Source organism: Odontesthes bonariensis, chromosome 23, assembly GCF_027942865.1.
Source record: "Odontesthes bonariensis isolate fOdoBon6 chromosome 23, fOdoBon6.hap1, whole genome shotgun sequence".
Lineage (NCBI taxonomy): Eukaryota > Metazoa > Chordata > Actinopteri > Atheriniformes > Atherinopsidae > Odontesthes > Odontesthes bonariensis.
The window spans coordinates 14,921,691-14,946,138 of record NC_134528.1 but is presented as its reverse complement, the minus strand read 5'-3'; the positions used below and the strand labels follow the sequence as shown (position 1 = coordinate 14,946,138).

Sequence of the window (24,448 nt, the reverse complement as noted above, 5' to 3'; positions counted from 1 at the left end):
AGCAGACAAAACACTCTGTAGTTGGTGGAGGCAGGTGCCGTTTGGAACTGTATACAGTCCGATAACTGCTGACACAAAAGCACGAACAGACACCTCAGATGCACTTTGACAGGATAAGGTTGATTGTTTAGACTTAATTTCATCCTCCCTTCTAACCCTTTGTGACAGAAGCTCATCCCTTTTGTTTTTTGCTAGTTTATACATCCAAATGCTTTTGTCTTCACCACATAAAAGAAAGGGAAAAAACTATGTTCGGACACAATGCATAACAAACATTAGAGGGGGTTCTTGAATATGAGGTTCAGGGTGACTGGATGCAGAATTACCTGGAGCTCCATGGGTAGATGCAATTATACATCTGTGTGAATTAAAACATTTTCAACCTCACTGAAAGTGGCTAAATAAATTTGCCAAATAAAGATACAAAAAGTAAGAGAATCACGAGAGAAACTGGAGGAAAATGGATATTTCCAATTATATTTGTTAGTAGTCAGAGTAGATCCACAACACTGCAACTCGACTGCTAGTATAACACCACAAACTTACACAGAAATATTAAAAGGTATAATAGATCAGTCAGTCAAGTTGAAGACAATGAAAAATCTTCCAGAGAAAAGTGCACCACAGCCACCTTCTCTGTATGTTACACTGTCAAACTAGTAAACTTGTCAAGTTGTAAGAATGCACACATTTCTTACTGCTGAGATGTTACCAGGGACAGACGCATACAAGTCTGATTAGATTGATAACATAAACTGTGTGTATGCACAAAGGTAGAAATGTGCATACATGGTCTTTTTGGCATATTTATAAAGTCACATGTTCTTATGGTTCTCTTTTGATAAATATCAAACATTGGTTTTCCTTTATAATATCATTATTACTCCCACCTTTAGCAAGTAATAGGTGTTAACACTAACCCGATGAGTCATTTACATATATTAGAAACACTTAAAAGTAATAGAAAAGAAGAACCCAATATTATAGAATGTGAAACAGAGATCCTCTTAAAAATAAAAGGAGATTAAAAACTCCTGAATGATTAACAGAGAGATCAAATTTGTAAGTTCGGAGGAAGTAAGAACCCTGCAGAAATAACATCTGTATTTCAGAAACGATACCAAACTGCTCATCACCTCACACGCACAACTTAAAATCTGACAATTCTTTACACACCTCAGAAAGAATAGCCCAATGAAACCTAAAGCCTCGCACCGGCCATTTATCATAATGTTCCAGAGAATCAGGGCAATCATTAAATACCATTTATCTTAAAGTTAGCAAGGTCTTCCAACAAAACCAGAGCAACCAGCTGTCTTGCAGCTGTAGATTTTCATAGCACCAACAAATAAATAAGACTATATTATAAAAAATACAGATGAGAAACAAAATTTAAAAAAAAAACATCATACAGAGCTAGCTCAGTGAAACTGTCTTCGTTTCATGTTAAATTTATTTGCCCCATTTTCTGCTTTGTTCCCACTGTATTTGTGAGGTTTAAATTGCTCTAAAAGCATGTGTGACCAATGCACCATATGCAAATCTAACATATACTGTATAGAAATTTGAATATAGGAAGAGGCATACACATGGTTTTTGTGAGGCTGCATTGGTTATACATCTGGACCCTGGTTTCCTAAACTTTTGGAAGTCCATTTCATGGCATCATATGTCACGTCTAGAGTGATGAACACTTCAGAGGTAAAGGAGGGCACAATTTGGGCAGGCGAGTGGGGTCATGGTTGCAGGGAATGTAGGTGTATCCATTAGAGAAAATAAAGTAATCCAATTTAATTTCAGTGATATAATCTATGATACACTGGTAGTTGTCTGCTGTGTCCTCTCCTCACAATGTAGCAAACAGACAGCTGACGTCATCCCCTCACAGTACTGATGGCTGCAGCAGCACATGTATGGCCACCTGATATATTTTTTTCCTGGCGGATTCAGAATATATGACAGAAATCCGTGGCATGTGTCTAAAACCATTAAAATGCCTTAATTAAGCCGGCCTTGGCATGTAGCTCCATTCCAAGGATACATCTGTAAAAACGTTGCCCTCATTTTTCACGCAGGATGTGAGTCACCCAGAGCCTCTAACTGTACAACAAAGTCTAATATAATGAAAAAACAGGAAATGAACGTGTAACTCGTCATCTTTTAACGTCCTCTGATGCTTTTAAACTAATTATGCCACTATCAAAATGCTTTACAGATTCACACGCATTAAATTCACATTAACCAGCCCACATGCATAAAGATTAAAACACAATAAACAGTATGTCTCATCACACGTGAGACATCAACACATCCTGTCTACTGTACAGAAAGACTCATAAGTCACATTTTTTCTTTGAATGTAAAGAGACCAACAATTCATGTACAAGACAATAGGTCATGTAGCTGTTCAAGCAACTGTAGCCTCTGCTGCACTTTAATGTCATCATCTGCAAACAGTAGGTTGTTTCTATGATGATTAGCCACTGGAGTATTAAAATGTGTGTTGGTAAATGCAAAAACTAGATGGCAGTGGCATCAATTAAACCCCTCACTCTGTGGGGATTTTTCTATTATCTGGGAACAAAAATCAGATCCCACAAAGGGTTAAGATTCAATATTTTTAAACTTAGGTTTTGATTAGGGTTGACTTAATGAATTTAGAAGGAAAATAATGTCCCGTTTTGGTCCTCTTTTAAGTGCGTGTGAATGTGTGTGTGGACTCCTTCAGTTATTACCAGCCATGCTAATCAAACTCAAACTGACAAGACACACAGACTGATTAAGGCTGTCTGACAGGGCGAAAGTAAATAGTAGCACATTATGATTCAAGCTTTGACTGCACCAGACGAAGAACAAACTGGAATTACACAAAGTACTGCTACATATAATAACAATATTTTCAAATGCAGAAATGGTGCATCGTAGAGGTGAATGACATTTGTTTTGCTGTCATGAAGTATTACCCATAAGAGACACACAGATTCACGCTTGTCAGTGAAAACTGACTGCAAAGAAAAGTTGCTCCCTGACAGGTTATATACACATCTAACTTCTGGGCTCAACATGTTCTGTTACGGGAGCGAAGGTACGTCACACTGTTTTGCATGTTGGTATTGTTACCTTTTGCCTGTTTGGCAAAAAAAGGTGGTCAATGTGGTCAATTCTGGTGGACAAGAGGTGAGGTGGGGAAAAAAAGAAAAAAAGGAACTTTCTGGTCGACATTGAATGGTAATCCCAAGTAACATAATAGATAATCTAGATCCACAATTTGAAATGGATTATTTACTTCTCACATTGCAAATTGTAAACTACATTTTTGGACAGCGCAGATGCACTTTGTGCAAGTTTAAAAGTTACAAATCCAAACAAAGCGAATTAAAGTTTTTTTCAGTGGCTTTACATGCTGTTGTGTTGAATTCAAACCTCCTTCTGAATCCGGACCTTTGTGTGATGGCCCAATGATGAATCTAAATTACAACTTAATGTATAAGTGCTTAGTTTTTGGGTTTTATTAACTTATCTATTCATTTTCCATATCTGCTTTGTCCTGTTCAGCCTCCCAGGGGTGCTGGAGTCTGTTCCAGCTGTCATGGGGAAAGAGGCAGAGCACACCTGACAAGTCGTCAGTCCATTACACAGCCAGCCAAAGAAAAGAAAAAAAGGCATGTGTGCTCACTCTCTCCTTTAAGGTAAATTAGTATCACCATTAAACCTAATGTGTATGATTTTGGATGATGGGAAGAAGCGGGTATAGCCTGAAAAAACCTACATAACCACAAAGATCCACATGGAAACTCAGAGGCCAAGAACTTTGTTGTAAGGCTTCACCACGAACCACCACATCACTGTGCAATCCAAGTGAGGCCACTGTTCACATAGTTAATAATATATGTAATAATAATATAATAATAAGTGGAATTGGATTAAGACATGACTTTAGAGGTCATTCCTACAGTCAGTGCCTATAGACATGATTTTTTGTCAGTTTGCAGGTGAGGATTTGCATATTGAATGCAAGTGCAAATGGGACCCTTGAAACAATCCTCGAAATCTGGTTAAAAACCAAAACAGAGCTGTGTGTAGACCAAACCACTGTGAGACATGAGGACGAATATTAATGATTTATTCTCTAAAGCACTATGCTTTGTATCGATGAGTTCAAATACTTTCAGTGCATATTAATCATCTTTATTTACAAAATTATTTGTACAACGAAATGAAGAAATAAAGGTGATGGAAAGGTTCTTAAGGACCACCCGACTTCTACCTACAGTATGCATATATATTTTTTCTATTGATGTTGGATTTTCAGTTGTCACATAATCAATGCTCATAAATATACACTAATTCTGAAAAGAATGTTTTCAGATAAAAGTAAGCTGGCAACAGAAGAAAACTCTAAATTGCTGGTTTTCAAACATCTGCGTATCAAACTGCAACACAACGTTTCACTGCACCACTGTGGCACAAATGCAATAAAATGCTCTCACTGACAGGATATACCAAGCTAGTACAGTAGGCTAATTACATTTGATAACTGAGACAATCTGCGTAATCGGTATAGCAATAATAACCACAATGTTCCATATTTGTTACCCTTCAGTTAGAATATTCATTCATTAACGCTGTATAATAATGCCCCCCTGTCAGGAAATTAATGATCCCATCGTGAAGTTTCTGCTCAATCATATTAAAAAACTTTTTCCACGGTACAAAAAAAAAAATAAGTACTTGCTTTCTTTAAATCTCTTCTCCCCCAACAGAATACAATTAAGTCATCATAGCTGAGATAATGAGTCATAAAATCACATATTTCAGTTTTGTAATGCTAAAATGAGGCATAGAGGAATACAGTCTCCAGGCATTTTGAGAAATTGTCATGTTTGTAATGTCATATTCGGAGGTACATTATGATTTAAACTACATGGTTAAAGTTAGACTGTTAAATAATGAAATACTGGACACGTTTAGCTTGATGTGTAATACAAAAAAAACTAAACAATTAGATTGAACATAAACTGAGATCCAGAGTATAGGACAGAGTGGCATTGATGACATTTAGCACAAACCAGAGGATAAAACATACCCCATGGTTATAGAAAATAGTTAGCAACCACACTGTAAATGTAATTTCTATGTGTGTGTGAGAAATGAAATTCCCCCTGTGGTTTTATTCTCATGAAGGGGGGCACAATAGCAAACAGAATGTGTTAAAGTGAAGACATTAGAAGCAGAAAGAAGAGATGATTTGTTAATCTGTTAACCATCATTTTTATTATCAGGCTGACTATTTGTTTTTTATTTACTTGAGTGGTAAAATAAGTCCAGGTTTGCCACTACTAAAAATATTATAGCTGCGGCAAAACTGGAATCTCTGTAATAATCCACCTGAAGCACAAATAGAATGTGTGTGACTTGTTATGAATGAATGATATGGACATCTTTGAAGGTGCTGAATTCAATGTGAGCACAACTGCTGTGTTGGCAATGATTTCACTGTAGAAACTATAAATAGGAGCGGCAGCTCAGCTGTTGCTAAATGAAACCACAATGAATTGTCAAAAATATATAAAAAAGTAAATTAAATTACCTCACAGAACCTCTCTAAATTTTGAAACAATGTCGATCTTGCTGTTGCTTTTTGATGCAGTCTGTTCCATAAAGTGGTCTGTTCATGGTAGATATGGGCTCTGCACATCTGTACCACTTTTACAACACCAGAGGGGGTGCAGTGACAAGTTTAAATGGGTTTTCAAAAAACAGTATTAAAACAAAATACACATATATTGAGACTGTATTGATAGAGATATACGTCAGTAATCCAATTTTTATGATCGACTGTGTAACAATCAGCCCAAGACTTCATAATTATGATCTTTGCTTGCCACCCCCCAGGATGTGAGGTTATCTTGGAATCAGCCTTTAACACCCCTCTGAGCAGGCATGTTACACAGAATAGGTTACTTGTCCCACTGACAGATATAACCTACATAAGCATTTATGAAACAACTTTGAAAAGTGTTTCCTGCTTTCAAAAATGGCCATAGCATGGCAGGAGGTTAAAGAGCTGGTAGATGGTGTAAGCTCCAGGATTTACAAGCAGGAGACATGAGTTTGAGACTAGTGTGGGATATGCGTAGTGTTTTTTTGGTCACTTAGTTTTCCTTTCCCCCTTTTTTTTCTTTTACTTTTCCCTTGCTTTTAACTTTCGCTTCCTTTCACTGTTTGGTTAGGTTAAGGCACAATAATCACTTGGTTTGGTTTAGGAAAAAAAATCATGTTAGGGATTCGACTTCACTCTTTAACCATTGAAGCTCTCTTTTCAAGTTTGTTTTGGAGATTTGGAGTCAACACATACATTGACATGAAATGTAGCTATAGGCCATGTAACGGTTTGGAGAGAGTCTCATATTTTAAGTGATATTTTACCTCTGTCTCATGTTGCACTGAACACAGTTTGTAGCTGCCATCGAAGTCAGAATAAATAAATAATAGATTAATAAATATTAGGTTAAAACATACAGAGTTCATGAATACATACATTTGTAGTAACAGTAGTTTAATATTAAAAGCATCATTTCATATATTTCATGTAAATTGTTTGTTTTGATATGGGGAACAAGTCTTAATTAAGGGGGAACCAAGGTTGCTGCCGCGGGTTGATGGGTGTTACTTTTGAGGGTCGCTACCTGTAACATTCTGGACCAAGGTAGCAGGCAGGCACCTTGCTGATTTCTCTGCCTAAGATCAGCAATAATTAAGGAAGACTGGATAAAGTGCATAGTGCACTGAAGGACTGAAGATTTCTAATTTTCTCTCAAGAGAAAGCGGCCAATGAGGTACATTTATGTTTTGTTGCTGTTATGTTTGTAAGACTGTAAAGATGTAATGTGACGAAGTTTTGTTGAGTCATGTAACAGTCGCGTTGTTCCTTTGATGTCTTTACGTGGGAGTAATTTGGTTTATTTGCTTTTCTGTCTGTATGTCTAACAGTTCTCACGGCACACTATCATGCTCCGTGTGTGATTAAAGCCCGTAACAAAAAGAACAACTTGGTTTTCGTGATTTCGACTTGAGAGGGAATTACACAGTTGATGTCATACACATAGTGTCACAACTACATCAAGACGAAGTTCTCGATGACAGATGGGGGAAGATGCAGCAAAGCCACCAGGCAAAACGTAACTGTTATCTTCTCTTCAACTGTTTCCCTTGGATCCCTCTAATCTGCCATTTAAAGAGGAAAGCACCCAGAGCTGTTACACAGCCATTTATTATTATTTTCAGCCACTGTGTTATGGGGCTCTGTAAGCTGCTGAAGAACATCTCAAAATACATATGGACACAAAATCTGAACCTGCGCTTTATGACGACTGTTTGAAAAAACACAACCATTCATCTAGGATCAAAGATATGTGTCATCTCTTTATTAACCTCCTACCATGCACCACTAATGCTCTGTTTTTTGTTGACTTGTGTATCTGCTTTTTCCCAAATCTTTCCAACATTATTCAAACCCGAAGAAATCTGTTATTTTACTCAGTGTAACAGTGCATTTAATTCTCGCCGGGTGTCATGGGGTTTACTTTAAATCCTTTAATCCCCCTTATATAAAGAAGGTTACTGAGGAAGAAAAATTAAAAATTTTTTCGACAACAGATGTTTTTTATAGACTGCCATTTTGCAACATCTGGTAGAGAATTAATCCATCTAAATACAGTATTAAAAAATAATCAAGAGAGAAAAGCAGAAAACATTTAAGAGACTATAACCAACACATTTATGGAAAGTTTGCATGAAAAATGACAATGAACTACCAAAATAACAGTATATTTATCTTCTTTTCATTGTCTTGTTTATTCATCTGAAAATTGTTTCTGCTATATCTATATTGAAATCTTGTTTATTTTTTGATGTAGCTCCTGTTATACACTGGTCAAACAAGACTCGGAGTCGTGACTATAAATATATAAATCAAGTTAAATTGGTAAAACGAAAGACTTTAATGTAGCAAAACTGAATCTTAATACCCAAAATCAACATTTTGCTCCCTACCTAGAAAAAACCCCCAAAACAAATGATTAGCTATACTTATACTGCCTTTATCTTTAATAGCCTTAAATTATACGAGCTAATCTGGGCCTATTTCCCCAGGGATTTAAAGACATAATTGCCAACAATCTGCGCAGTGATATCAGCACTGCTCCTGTGTGTCTTTAAAATGACTCAACACATCTGGGAATAACAGTGTTGTATTGGTCTGAACCCCAAACTTGGGTTCATCAAAAGTCAATTAGAAAAACAAACAGGCAAGGGACTGATTTTGGATGCACAGGAACCAAATGAGGGCAGATGGTAGGCAGGAGACAGAGCCTGCCCTTGAGCATTGATGTTAAGTCTTTGTTGGAAAACATACACTGACAGGAGAGCGCTCACATCCATTTAGACAGATGGAGCCACAGAAACATCACATCTCAAGACAAATGAAAACTACTAAAACCTCAAATCTTGTTTTTGGATTCCAACAAAGAAGTGGTGCTGACACATTTTATAAGAGTAGCAGTCTTACCCAGCAGCATCTCCACGTGTTTTATGATTCCTCCTGTGTTTGACTCTCCAGCCAGCTGATCTCCAATCAGACAAGTTGAACAAACCCACCAAAAGTGCCTCCTTAGAGAGAAACCCGTTCCGTCTTATTTCGGTGTCTGTCTTCCCCCCACCCTGAGGTGAAATGGCAGTCCTTTCTCGGGTCAATGACACATCTTGGCCGTGATCCAAACTGCGGCAGCGAAATAACGACGCACGTGAGCTTCAATTAAAAGTGTCATGCTCTGCTGATCGCATTGCCCTTTATGAGACAACGGAGAGAAAGAGCAAGGCGGCTAGAGAAGAATAGAAGCTGAGTGTGTCTGAAGAGCAAGTGTGTATTCTTCTGTGTGTATGAGTATGTAAGGCAGCGTGAAGGAGCAAGAGACTGAGCGAGGAAGAGGGGAGAGAAAGAGCCGGCAAAGGACTGGCTGGTAACATGAACATGCCACCTTTCTTCCACTTCCTCTTCTTCGCCAGCATTTCTTATTCAGGGTTCACACCTGCATGCTCCCTTGAGGACACTCAGATACAGCTTCCTTCCTGGCATTACTTGACAACAATAGGCATGTTTTCTAAAAGTACAGCTGTTATTTGCAAGTAGCCTTCACAAGCAGGAGGGTAAAACTTTAAATCTGCATCCGAATGACACACTGTTTATGTTGAGGTCACATATTGTTTGTACCGTCCTACTTGTATTTGATTGGAATCAATTATTTCAACACTCAAGATTTGCAAAAATCGCTCAATCTATACAAAATCAGTATTTCTTCCACCTACCACTCAAGTGTGACTGTTATAAAAAAGTATGATTAAATAGCAGAGTTTAGCTAAAGTAAGCTTGTGTTTAATTTGCCAGGTTTGTGGATAAGGTTGTTTTGGACCAATCAACATTGTTTACTGACTGTAAACAATGATTATTCCTAAACAGGTTAGTGTAGATCATTACAGTATCAGTTATCATATCTCTCTTACAGAGAGAAGAGGAACAAGTGATAATGAGGGCTAACATTTTGGTGAAGATGTTTTTGCTCACTTCTGATTGGCTTCAGCAAGGCTTCGACGTGTACCAGACAGTTTCTCCGAGCAGTGATGATCTACACAATCAATTATTAGCAATGACTTTTAGCTATAAACATACATTTGCGATTTTAGCCCTGAATCACCTTTTTATCATAAACATCTGGACTTTGGAGAGACGTTGTCGATAATTGGGGCTGTTCAGGGAAAAGAGGATATTGATATTGTTAATGTGATCCAGCTGCATGTTCATACTGCTGCACCTCCTCACTGTGTGCATGTGGCATTTCTTGTTCACTGGTAGGATCGGCAATGGGATGATATCAGTTTCTTTGATCCATATCAAACAGCTACATTGAATAATCAGCCTTCTGAAAAAACAGAGTAAAAGTAAGGCTTGGGGGATAAAAGCATAGAGCCATGCAGATGTATCGTATTTCTGAAACAAAGGCATTTTTAATTTGAATCTTCACTTAAAAAAAGGCTGCGCTCAAAGTAAATCAACACTTAACAGTGAGCTACCAAATTTGAGATGTATGCCAGGCATATTGATAGCGCAGCTCTTTCCCCACTCACAATTAATCTAAACGATTTCATAATGCTAATTTTAACACTTCAATATCCTGCTCTACCAATTAGAAAAGCATATTTTTCAGTGACAACTGATTCTTCTATTTCATATTTGAACTTCTTTTATGCTGTAATTTTATTCTATCCTTTAAAGTTCTGTTTATTTCTTTAATGCCTTTCATGTCTTACATAAAGTACTTTGAAATACCTTTTTGTCTTTTTGTATGTAATTCTTTATACTACGAATACAAATTTTTCTATAGACAATAATTGCAATTTTAAACAAGTGAAACAAAACTGCCTCCTGTAACAGTATCCTTGCTTTATGATTTTCCAAATGTAATGAAATTCTGAATACTTCTTGAAGTTCTACGTTGTAAGCTCTGCTTACACTGTAGCCACCTGCAACACAAGCTATGTTTTAAATATCAAACCGTCTTAACAGAGTATCTATTAACCTTTACATTTACTGGTACGTCTTCTTAGTTTCTGTGAAAGGGAAGAGGTTCAGTGCATCTGAAAACTGTTCTCATTCCAGAGGCCCTACAATACATATTTGGAGAGGCAACACAAAGACATGTACTCGCTGCTTGGAAGGGAGAGCATTCGGGGTATTGTTATTCATTCAATAGTCACGAAAATCACTTCAGATAAACACAATTATTCTCACAGTGTCTACCCAGACACCGTAGTCACAAATGTCACACACACTGACACAAACGGCAGTAATTTTATTACTTCAGGGGACAACACGTTTACTCACCTAAAGCCAAAACTTATCCTGTCCTTACTTCATAATTTTATAAATTAATATAATGAGGACTTGGTTTTTGTTCCAAAAAAAAAAAAAAAAAAAAAAAGGAGGCGCGTCCTCATAATGTGACAGATTTATGCCCCCCTAACACAAACACACACATACACGAACATGCATGCAGAGCTTGTGTCTTCACTGTGTGCTCCTTGCTGCCTCCTTGTCCACTTGAATAAGGGTGGTGTGGAAGGACAACACTGACAAATCCTGACAGTTTTACACTTGATTTCAGGCTACTGCATTCAAATGAAAGTGCAGGGAGAGGCCCTCGAGCAGAATGATCTTATGTCGACTGCACACATCATGCTTTCATCTTGTCATGGACCTACTAAAGACTGGCTGTGTATATCTCCATTTATGGACTCTGTGTATGTCTGAAACACAGATTTGGTAAAGATTGTGAGGGATAGACGGGGAAGCAGTAACAGAAAGGTTTACAAAGCCTAAACACTCACATAAAATTTTACATAAAATATTTTATGAGCAGTTCTCTCCGGGTACTCCGGCTTCCTTCCACCGTCCAAAAAACATGCATGTTAGGTTAATTGGTGTCTCTAAAATTGTCCTTAGGAGTGAGTGTGAGCGTGTGTGTGGTTGTCTCGTTTGTCTCTGTGTGGCCCTGTAATGGACTGGCGGCCTGTCCAGGGTGTACCCCGCCTCTCGCCCATTGACCGCTGGGATAGGCTCCAGCCCCCCGCGGCCCGACCGACGGATTCAGCGGGTATAGAAAATGGATGGATGGATGGATTTTATGAGCATCATAATCTAAAGATGCTGTAAATATCTGAATGCAAACTGCAGTCATCATAACAGGAGTAGCTATATAGAATTAATTTGGAATAAAAAAATATCCGTTACAGTAAACTTGCAGGGAAACCACACCAAAGGAGACATCTATTTAGCTCAAACGTGTGTTTGAAACATAATCCTTGGAAATGTTACAATTGCACAGCAAAGAAAATACTGGGAATACTGTAAAACAGGTGCTTGTTTTAACACTATCAGGGAATTAGGTGAAGGAGCTCACATCAGCTCCTTTTACTTAATCTGTGCAACTCACTGAAACACTGCGGAACAGTCACTGATGACAGTTCAAGTGACATCTGAAAAATGGCTGCTTTTGCTCAGCAGCCTCAGCTGTACGGAATGAGGATAAACAGCAGCAAATTCCAGCTGATTATTGTCCTATTTCAGAGCGCACATAGCTTGTTACAGCTCTTATCTGAATGCATGTTACTGCAGAGATGCTGCTCTTCTAGCTGCTTCTTTGATACCGCATATCTATACTGTATGCAGGTACACAAAAGCTTTAAGGCAAGTCAATCTGCATCAGAGCTCTATTTGGGAAAATTGGAGGTTTTCCATGAGGAAAAGACTTTGCTTGAAGTAGACAAAAAGCTTCATTTCCTCTCTTAGGGGGTAAATTGTTAAAAACATGGAGGAAACCTTGTAAGCCACTTCTCTGAAAGACATTATTTCTCAGAATGGATTCAGGATGTGTGTTTGAACAATCTTACAATCTTAAAAATCTACATCTACGAAGACTGAAAATCCATGTTCAGTCAGCTGACTCTGATACTTGGAGCTGTAAATGTTGGGCATATGTGTGTGTGCTATCAGTGCATATTAGTGCATTAATGCACGTTCAGTAATCCGTGGACAAGACCAGATGCAACATGTGCATGCGTATCAATTTCAAAGTTGGAGGGATCTTTGTGCACGCTTTAAAACCTGATGTGATGTGTGTCTCATATGATGTCATTGCTTTCAAGAACTGAGGATTTCATTTTATCTTTCAAATGACGATGAACATCAAGTCTCAGGCAAAGATTTAGAATGAAAGCCAAAACTGACGTCATTCAGTTCAGACAGATTAAGTGATAGAGAAATGTCAAGTGACCAGTGTGCTCATTTGGATATGAGGCAGACACATTACATCGCTGACAGATTAAGATAAAGGGAGCATGTCTGAAAGGGGCTTATATCTTAACATTTCTTGTTTTTCCTTGCACTTTTACAAACGTACACACACACACTATACCAAAAACCTGAAAAACCATGACCCTGAATTGAAATGACTCCAGTCCTGTCCTGCAGTTTGAGAGTGTAGGCAGCAGAAAGCGATTTGCTCTGTTCCCTTTTCAAAAGGCCCCCAGTGAGAACCAGCCTATTAAAATCTCCTTTTCATTTGAACAATCACTTCATGAAGCTAAATAAAGGCAAAGCTAGTTCAGCTGTGGGAAGGGAATGGAGGGAACAAGTATTATTAGGTCGATTTCATTGCTTCACAGTTGAATTATACCAACAGTCACTTTATTTGACTTGGCTCATCCTCATTTTATCCCATATTCTGTAATATAAGCAACAGGGACAATGGCCTCCAGACAAAAGTATCTGTGAAACGTCACGTAAAATCTGCCGTTTGTGTCTGGATTTGTGTGTCACCTACCTGACCTGGATGGTAGAAGCAGTATCTGAAAAAACCCTTCTAATGCTGGAGATTTTCTATGGGTTAGATACAAAACTTAACTGATAAAAACCGCCAATACACAAAACTCCCTTTAAAATTAGTCAGATTTGGTTATTGTACTGATACAATAACCGGAAAAAATATCGGAAAATCTGATATTGCAGATGTGCACACACAGTGACTAAACATATATTTGTGATTCATAAGAATTTATACATTCAATCTGCAGAGATGTCAGAATGTTTTTGGACAGAAAAAATAAGCATGCAAATTTTCTACCCTGCAGAATGAATATATATCAGCTATATAAATAATAATGCAAATATAATTACCATTTGAAGATATTTTCAAGAAGCAAAAAGATAAAATAGCAATTCCAGTATTGTTGACAGTTATATTGATCATTTTCATATTTTCTGCTTGAATTTATCTCTTAAATATAAAGTAGCTTTATGCCTCTGATCATAAACTGATTACCTTAAGTTTAAGTTACCTTAAGTAAAATACATTTTCATATTATTTACTGATAGTGTGTTGACCAAACAATATGACTTTCTTAAAAAAATATGTGAAAAGATCATTCAGTAATGTAAAATATACCCTTAACACCCAAACATGAGGAAACAAATAATAAGCCAAAATAATTCAGCTACTTCTTTACAAACACAATTAACAAGTTACAGGTTATTTTCCCATTTGCAGTCGACACACATTTTTGTATAAAGTAAACCATTTCACCGATAATTTTAGACCAGACAGTTTCTTTTAAAGGGATAGTGCGCCTCTTTTGACATGAAGCTGTATGACATCCCATATTAGCAATATAATTTATGAAAACTTACTTACCCCCCCGCTGCGTCCTGTGAGCCGAGTTCCAGGCGAATTTTGGCGCTGACGAAGGTAGTCCGGCTAGTTGGCTGGGGCTAAACAAATAAAGTGTTTTGCTTCTCAAAACAATATGCGTTCATAAGAGTAATACATTTGCATCACAAAATCGTTTTGCATGAAAAAGTCAGACCTCGCATCGCTTAGCGCCATTTTTGCTTCCCTTGATATCAATGCGTCCAATGTAAACTGTGCAGACCGTAGAGCAGACCGAGCACTCCCCCGCTTCCGAGCAGTAAACACCGTAACAGGTGCAGCTATCGCTAGGTGGCTGGACGCATTGATATCAATGAGGGAAAAATAGCGCCAAGCGATGCGAGGTCTGACTTTTTCATGCAAAACGATTTTGTGACGCAAATGTATTACTCTTTTGAACGCATATTGTTTTGAGAAGCAAGACACTTTATTTGTTTAGCCCCAGCCAACTAGCCGGACTACCTTCGTTAGCGCCTAAACTCGGCTGGAACTCGGCTCACAGGACGCAGCGGGGGGGTAAGTCAGTGTTCATAAATTATATTGCTAATATGGGATGTCATACAGCTTCATGTCAAAAGAGGCGAACTATCCCTTTCAGGATAAGTACAGGTTATTTCTGGAAAGTTTACATCATAAATAACAGCCACTGATGCACAGTAAACACTTCTTTTGATTTTCAAATACACCTGCATCCCTGCTAAGGACAATGCCCCACTTTGCAGGTTTAAGGGAAATAATCTTAATCTGCAGCAGAGTTTAGAAACGCGTACATATAACCTGCTTTAAAAAAAAATAAAAAATTTAAATGCACGCACTGAGAAAAAAAGGAAGAGAATTTTTTTTTACTTTGCAATGATTTCTGTGAATTCCTTGGTGCAATAATAGAAATAATAATTTCTTAAACAAATTGTTTAGATTTTGCTTCTTTTTGTAAGGAACAAAATGTTGTATAAACAAGCAGAGGTATACATGGCTCAGTCAGGTTTACTTCCACTGATTTTTAATGTGATTTAGTGATTAAAATGTGCTCTGTGAGCAGGACAAAGAGTAACTGAAAACTTAAAATTCTACAAAGTGACACTACTTTCTGTTAAATGATTAATCGATTCATGGTTTCGGCTTAAATATGAACCCTTTATACTTTCTAACTCTAATTGTAAGTTAAATAAACCATGTTTCATATCAAATATTTGGATTTCATAGAAGAAAAACGTCCAGTATTACTGCCTCAATAAGCTACGTGAGTAAGTTTGCACCAAAACTTCCCAGATATATCTTTATCCTGCAAGTTCAAAACTTTGTACATGGAGAAGTACAAAACCATATAAACAATCTGAAACAAGTGCATGCATCTACTCTAAATACATCTGGATGTATCAAGTGTGTTAAAAATAATAAAGTGATTACTGATTAGTTAGTAGAACAATGATAATTGTAATACTCTACCAAGACTTCATTAGATCAGAGAAAGCTTCTACCGAGCACTCCAACCTACACGTTGTGTCCTGTTGACATCAAAAGACATGCATGTAGACTGCAGAGTGACCTGTTTCTTAATACCAAACCCACCACACAACACACTCTACAGGAAACACATACATTTCCTGTTGTCCTGTATAGTGGTGGGTTACATATTTACCTGCAGAATAAATCACTTTATACTCTGTTGGCTCATTTAAATTAGAAGACATTTTAAAGAAGACCTGTTCCCTGTCCCCTCACACTACAGATCTGAGATGATGATGATGACCTGAAAGTGTTTGAAATCTCAATTTAGTGTAGCCTGGCTGACGCGTCCACAATCTCGATGAGATGGTGGTCTGGGAACTAGGTGTGCATTTTCTCGTATTTGAGGCATGGTTTACGAATGCCAAGAGCCGTTTATTGGGCGCTACGAATGTCTATCAAATGGCGTCTGGTTCTTCCCATGCTGCTTTGCGCGCGATTCATAGCCAATTGTATCACTTATACCAGATGACGACAGAAATTCGACGAGGAAGAATAAGAAAAAAAAGTAAAATAAAAGTAAACTTGCGCTCTAAGCTACTTAAAGTGATGGTTCGGAGTAGATTCACCCTAGGGTCATTTGAACCGTAACATCCAGCCAAGTTTTTCCGATATTGGCTGAACATCAGCCGAGTTACTGAGTTATCCCGAATAGCTTCGTACAAGCGCTAATGGAACCTGGCAGTATCTCCAAAATTACCACACTAAAATCACATGCCATGACACCAAACTTCTACAGTAGTACAAATATGGTCTGTACTCACAAAACGATGCATTATCAACACAAGCCTAATAGCTTCTCTGCTGCAAAAGCTGCGTCGACGTCACTTCCTTGATCTGGGAGCTTAAAAGTAAGATGAGGGTTGATCTACTACATATTTGTACTACTGTAGAAGTTTGTTGTCATGGCATGTGATTTTAGTGTGGTAATTTTGGAGATACTGCCAGGGTCCATTAGCGCTTGTACTAAGCTATTCGGGATAACTCGGTAACTCGGCTGATGTTCAGCCAATATCGGAAAAACTTGGGGTGGGCTACTTGGCTGGATGTCACGGTTCAAATGACCCTAGGGTGAATCTACTCCGAAACACTTTCTAAGGCTGCATCGAACGGTAACGTTGTGTCTGCTGCCATGTTGGATTAACACTCTACAAGCTTCGGTGTAGCGCATAGACGTCGTCATCGTCTTGCTGCCCCCCCCCGTTCTGTGATTGGTTCCCAAACTCAGGCAAAAATAAGGGCGGTGGTTTCCAGGCTGACTTTGCAGTGAGAATGAAATCGAGCGCAAAGCAGCATGGGAATTCCCAGGCTAAATTTAGTGCTCAAGGTAGTAGATCCCTACAGGTCTAATATAGTAGTGAATGAGTGAACAAAAGGGTGACTTTGGGTAGAGCCCTTGTCTCTTCTCCCTCCCTCTCTTGAACACTGTCCTCCACCCAAATATTTGTCCCCATGGAGCGTTTGTTCATGCTGGCCAAAACAATCTGAGTGAACAAAAGAAAGCAGGTTGAGGATGTGGAAATCATCGGTTTCCTCTTTTCTTCACCTGTTAGAGGTGGAGCGCAGTGCACAGGGGTATCTGTTAAAAGATGGACAGTCAGCGACTGACACAGATTTCTATAGGAGCCAACTGAAACTCACTAGAGTGACTGTTTCACAGTGAATCAGGAAGAAAGTCATTGATTAGGATACTAAAATGTCAAAAATACACAAAGTAGACAGGTAGAGCCTAAGCCTGAAAAATAAGAAATGTGTGCACACACGCAGACATTAGCCTCTCCTTGGAATGGCTCAGTCTAACACTTAAGTGTGAATGATGATATGCAAAGGCTATTATCCGACACCAAAAAGGGCAATAAGATTCTGATGATGAAAAAATAAGGTTCAAATCAGGAAGAAATTAAAGAATGGATACAGAGTTAATTCAATCTGATGTGCTGTATTAGTCTGGAACAGTAACATATCTGAGGCCAGCCAGCGTTGATAGACAGTCTCATAAATCAACATGAAAAAGGCGTCATTTTATTGGCCGGTCGTTCATTAGAGGCTTGATTTATCAAGCCGGTCAGCGTGGCAGAGTGACACAGGTGGTGGTGAGTGAAATTGATTAATGGCCCTTCAACAAAACAGGTGTACAGAAAGTACTTGGAAAAGCTGAAAGCTCCTCTGGAATAGTAAATACATTATTTCTGTATATCTGAAATGGTAAATGCATTCTTTCTTTAAAATGCCTCCTTGAGGCTGGCAGATATGTGTATCTACAGTGCAACATTTTATACCTCTACTAAATGTTTATCTTTTTTTGGCAAAAACAGCAAAACGTCCATAGAAAGCTGGTATTTGCAGAACATACAGAGAGACTACTGAGGGGAAAAAAAAAAGCTGAAACAAAGCTTTTCTGAGAAGTAATAAAAAGACAAATCTTAATTTCTTCGCTATATGTTGCAAATAGCAAATATTCAGCAGAAAAGATCGAAAAACCCTTCCTATTTTCGCCTGTGCACCCACACTTGTGTTTTTGCAGTCACCGAGCAAACAGTCTTGAAATCAAAATCTGGCACCAAGATAAGACTTGGAGACAAAGCAGCGCACTTTTTTTCTACCACACATAAACAAACAGTGTATGCGAGGTGAATTGATTGAAATGCTGCAGATGACAAAATGAGAGAACCACTGACAATACAAACAGCCCTGCAGTAAATATCAATTTGTGGTAGTTCATAATGTTTTTGTTCAGTGGCGCCTTGTTGATTAAACCCTGGTCATTTTGATGTAGTTTGAAGTACTGCCGAGCAAATAGAAGTTATGAGATGTTCAGTCAGTGTTGGCGAAAGTCAACATGTTGTTCGCCTCTAGTAATAAGTATTGCCATTTTCAGCTGCTTTTTCACACAAATACTTAATGTGTGAGGTACGTGGAATAAGCATTTTAACCAGCTGCTGGACAAATGAAGGTAATTAGTGCTCCTGTTTAAGAGCTCTGGTATTATGTTTGATGTCTCACTAAAACACTGAAATTGAACAGATCTATCATTTATCATTTACGTCTGTGCCATTTATGCTATGACGGATGACAAATGTTTAGGTAAAAGTCTATTAATGCGAAGACTAATGTGGGCTTCTCTTTGCGTGAGGTGTCTTAATCGTGCTTACATATCAGCTTAAAATGATGGTGATTTTTAAATGCAATAATTGGTATTCATTTCAGCGCGACTCCTTTTTTAAGCACATCGTTTAAAAACATTGAAAAAGTACAGCTGTGGTGAGGTTAGAGTTTATCATTTGCTAGGTTTCTCCAAAAAGATTTCGACTAAAATGCTGTTCATCAGAAAAAAAATCAAACCAGCCACTCTTTTCTTTTACAACTTCTTTCATATAACTGAGTTTAGCTAAACATTTGACATAAGTCTCTGTCAACCTAGTAGGACTTAATGCAGAGAGAGCAACTTTCACGAGGCAGGAGAAATCAAAATCAAATAAGCAGGAGGAGAAACAAGAAAAAAAGCCAGCCACGTGCATCCGTAAACTCTAATAACAACGGAAATTAAGATAAATTCATCAATAGAGGGAAAAATATTCAGTTTATCAGCTGCAAACTTTGCATCTACTCATGACGGAAAGTGTTATAAAGCACCTTACATTTAGAGACAACAATATTAAGTGGACACTAGTTTACTTTTACAACAGAACATCACTGATGACCTATACTTTACAAAACAAGCACAGATAACTGAAAAAAGCAAGAAGAATATAAGATAACAAAAGCTTGTTCAGCCCCACCTGCACCGACAGCCTTTGCCAGTCGGCGTAGCCTCCTCTGGTGTGTCTTCCCTCTATAGTGGATCTGTGCCTGGGCGCTTGAGTTCAGCTGTATGTTGCACACTTGGCACATTGTGGCACTACCGCCACCCTGTCGGCGCTCCCGCCTGGCCTTGAATCCTACCCTAACCCCCCTCCTGACTCCATTTTCCTCTTCTTCCTCATCCTGTCCTTTCTGACTTTTTGGAGGGAGGCTGCCGTCCATCCACTCTATTTTCTTTGGATGCTTCATATCTGGCGAAAAAAATAAATTTAAGAATATTAATCAAGAGTCATAGTAAATAGAAGCAATGCTCTTCATATGAATTCAGGTCTAACCACATGCATGTTGCTGAAGCCTCCACAGGGGGGCAACAGAGCAGCATGATTTATTTTCAGGGAGAAGTACAGGTCATTTTACAAACGGCAATTTGAGATTTTACAGTCTCTGATTTATCTACATCCTTTGACCAGAGTGTGAGTTTAGACAAACGTGTCAATGTCCCGATGCCTGTGTTTAAAATATCTGACAGCCCATTAAAGGGCTGTACACAAGTATCTTGTTCCAACATGTCTGTATTTATCAGATAATAAAAGCTGATTCCCCGGGCTACAAAAAGTGACATGTTTCTTTGTGAGAGCATGCAGCCTCAGTACCTGTAATGGCTGAGCAATTATGACACACTGACAGCATAAATCATGCTGCAACGAAACGCAAGCTGTGCTATGAATGTAGAAATGTCACCCAAAATCTGACTGGATTCTTTGTTTTGCTTCTCTTCATATGATAATGGCATCAATTAAGTCCTCATGGTGCTTGACAATTTATCCCCCGCCTTGCTTGAACATACCCCACCCTTCCCCCAAGCCTCACCCAACCAGGAAACGTCACTAGAAAAATGTGAGCTGCTCTAAAAATTCAACTTGGCAAGATGAAAGCGGAATGGAAATTCGTTCACTGGAATTCATCAGCCTCCAGCCCAGCAATATGGACTTCAAAGTCGCACCCCATCACCACAATTATCTGAATGAAAGCATCCCAGTCTGGTAGGTGGGAACATGAGCAAACTGAAATAAGGAGGGTCTCAGCACATGACTGAAAGAGATAAAGGTTTGAATAATAATTAACAATGCTCATCAGGTTCTGAAAACCGAGCACAGACTGATACCAAAGCAATAGGACACGCACGTGATGGCACATAAGTTTAACCCAGAGAAGGTGTAAAAGTGCTTAATTTTTTTAATTTCCCATCTTTGTTTTTACAGAACTACTGTAATTTTAACCAGCAGATAAAACACCAAATCTATTCTACTGCTGTTGCTGTTTTGTCCACTTGTACACAGACATGTCTAAAAACTCTAGGTTTCTATTAATTTTGGCCTGAAAAAGCAATTTTGTAAATAAATATTTTCAAAATCTCCTTCCAAAGTGCAAATAGTCTGAAACTAACTTAAATCCTGATGTGTTGACATGTTTTGAGATGCGATGTGCTTCGTTGTCATTTTTGTTTACATTAAGTGGTGCCTGAGTTGCATGAAAGCAAGATACCTGTGCCAAAAGTGCAAAAACAAGAATTAATGTTCAAAGGTTAGGTGTTAAAAAACACTTTAGAGTTAGAAAACTAGCCATACATTGATTGTGGTTCCTGTCTCTAACTGAGACAAAACCACTGCCAACCAAAACATTGTCATCTCATAAGTTTTAAACCTGAACTGTGAAACTCCTCCATAATGGATGTGTGGAAAAGATTCCTATTTCACAATTTACGCTTAAACTGGGCTGTTTATTACACTACAAGGCCACTGTGCTCCATTCATAAAGCCCACAAAGAATTTAATATGTTTTGAATATTTAGTATGAATTTAATTTAATATTTACAATCAAGTAAATAACTCATTTGAAAAAAATAAAAATAAAAATAAAAACACCTTGTACCACAGGAATAACCTGTATCTAAAACATGTGTTTAATTATCTTTAGTTGCACTAATTCAATTTATCACAGATCAAAGATATAAAATAAAGCGTTTCTTTTTTAAATCAAATTCAGATGTAGAAATTCTAACTTTATATTGGAAAAGTCGAGATTTTCTGCCCTGCTCACAAAAAGATCCCCAGCGCAATCCATTAAAATGGATTTTAATGTCTGATTTTAATGGTCTTATCAAGAAAAATGTCCAATTTAAGTATCCATGGATATTAACTTCTATCATTACATAATTCATATTTCACAGTGCGAAAGTTATTTGGCAGAAAAGGATGGATATTTTATCTATGAACAGAATTGCATTAGTGCTATAAGGTACAATCATACTGCTTTAACACGGCTTTGTTTTTAGGTAATCAATGTTTTTTATTTGTGATCTCTCAATGTGCACAACAAAAAGACATGCATGTTTTAAAGTAGTGCCCGATTTTCATTCAAAGTCAAGCATTGTTCAGATGTTTGTGTTTGTAACCCTCCAGCTCACTGGAGCCACTTACTCCTCTTTATGCCGTCAGCTGGAGTTGGCACCAACAGCACCATTAAAGAGCAACTTTTAACAGGTTGCCTGCCGGCCAGCAGCTGCTGTTGCCTCCTGGCGTACCAGTCATTGCTGCTCTGCCTGTCTGGCAACAGACCAGTTCTCTGTGGACAACATGGATGAAGTGAGCGATGCTCGACAGAACGAGCTGTGGCAGCTTGTTCTGCTGTATTTTTTCCAACTGTAATACATGGGCTTCTAGTGATGGCAGAAGAGCCCTTCAAGTAATTATTCACAAAACATCCTTAAAATTGTCCATTTAGAGGGATGTTCTAACAGTCATGATGTTGAGCATGTCAACGTCTATGAGTTCTCGTGAAACAGAAATGCATCTCTAAATATGAAGTTTGCAAATAAATACTAATCTTAAAGATCAAACTGAGATTGTAAAAATAAAACATTTAGAGTACATTACTAAAATTACAACAAAAGATCAGCTAAATGGTAAAAGCAATTCATCCATAAAGGAGATTTTTAACAAACATGAACACGTATCAGGACAAGTTTTGATGAGGAATTTTTTTTTTCTGTACAAGCTACACTATACTACCAGTTAAACTCAGATTTATTACATAACACCGATTAGAATAGTGTATAAAACCAGCTGTAGAAATGATACAAGATATAGTATGGAAATCCCACTATTACTAAAGAGACAACTGAGAAGAATAGGCAGTAACTGTGAGCCAATTACACCTGCAAGTGCACTTCCACGATAAAGCTGTGAAAAAGACAAAAACGTCACTGTGCTGTTCCTGCACTGATTAATGGTTTGTGTCATGGTAAATGTTTCTCCGAGGCAGGCATAAAACTGCTCTGAAATATCAGCGTTGGGTTTTCAGCTACATACAAAACAATTACAAATAGCAATTTAAACTGGCTCTGAACATAGATCATGAGTTTTCCTTGAGTTCAATTCAAAGAGACAGTCTTTTTTATCTTATGTTTCAATTTAGCACTCGAGGATGGGTTGTTAATTGGAATTGCTTGCAGACAGTCTTTATTTCTTGGTGTAATGCAGCGTGAGCTACTTACTCGTCGTTGTATCTATGTGCAAAACATTTGCTCAGTCTATGGATCCAGTGCAAACGGACAGCTGGATCTCTGTGTGTCATGGCACTCTGAGAGGGGCTAAAGCATCAGAGAACCTTTATCTAGGAACACAGTATCTGTTGTCCTCTTAATGGTCAAGATATCTGGCTCCAGGAACTCTTTAAATACCAGCACTCATCAGCCTGTCTGCCTGTCGGTTGGTCTGTGATGAGGTAAGCCTACAGCAGAGCCAACTTCATGAAGCACAGGTTGTTTCGCTCTCTGTGAAATAGAGCTGGAATCGTGCACGAATGAGCATGATACAAGGTAAAGGCAGCACTATGTCCCTCATTCAATATAATGTTATAAAATTACTCAACAATTTCCCGATGTTTTTGTTAGACCCCAAATTGCCCATAGAAAAATAAAATATAAACACATGGTATACGAGGAAGTTAATCTGAGTTCGTTTCAGAAATGAGAAAATCAATTTATACAAACTTACATCACATTTTTAGTTAATCTATTTACTGCTTTGGGACTGTCAAGAAAACCTTCGCATTTTTGTTCAGCCTCGAGTAATTTGCAAAAGGATGTTAAACCAACCAATTTGGTATTTCATACTAAATCCAAGGCTTAATATGGAAAATAAGTACCTTCTGTATATGACACATTTTAGCTGTCATAACATTGCCAATGATTCTCTAACTTCTTTAAATTTCCTTTAAGTGCCTAACACTGTCTTCGTGGCCAGTTTTTCATTGACAAAACAAAGTTTAGTTTCCATTGAAGCATGACTCAAGCAGTAAAAACACAAGCAAGTAATTATCAACACAATCTTACTTTGAAGTTGAAATGTTCGCATCACAAGGGAAAGTCTTGAGAAAAGTCTAGGTTATGTTAGTGGGATTGCAGCGTGGGGCTCTAATGCGTCAGAATCTGGGATGAGATGTATGAACTGTGTGGGAGGGATTATCAGTTTGATGTGGGAAGAATTAACTGCCAGATACAAGGTGTTATGTATGGCTATTATTTTCCCACTTACAGTGACAGTAAAGGTCCGACTACTTTTATATATGTATTTCTATATCCATGCCACAGTTCTGTCTTTTTTAATACAATCTTGCTTACAGCAGCAGCAACATGTCTCCATGTTCTCTGTCTCTCACTAAAGTTTCTGTCAAATCATGGCATAAAACTTTATCAAACTTGTCTGAATTGTAAAAAATATGTTCAAAATATTCAACACAACACTATAGCAGATCTGAAT

General features: G+C 38.0%; 1 protein-coding gene across 3 annotated transcripts in view; it reads right to left on the bottom strand.

Moving 5' to 3' along the window:
• Nucleotides 1-24,448, bottom strand: part of LOC142373632 (zinc finger protein 385D-like) — an 82,835-nt gene that overhangs the window by 22,352 nt on the left and 36,035 nt on the right. The window contains exon 2 of one of the 3 annotated variants that reach the window (XM_075456967.1): nt 19,604-19,876. The exons of 1 other annotated variant lie outside the window; for it this stretch is intronic. In XM_075456967.1, coding sequence (XP_075313082.1) covers nt 19,604-19,876 — 273 coding nt within the window. Of the gene's footprint in view, nt 1-8,569; nt 8,852-19,603; nt 19,877-24,448 lie in introns of those variants that run through there. One more of the 3 variants, XM_075456969.1, reaches the window with a different exon arrangement.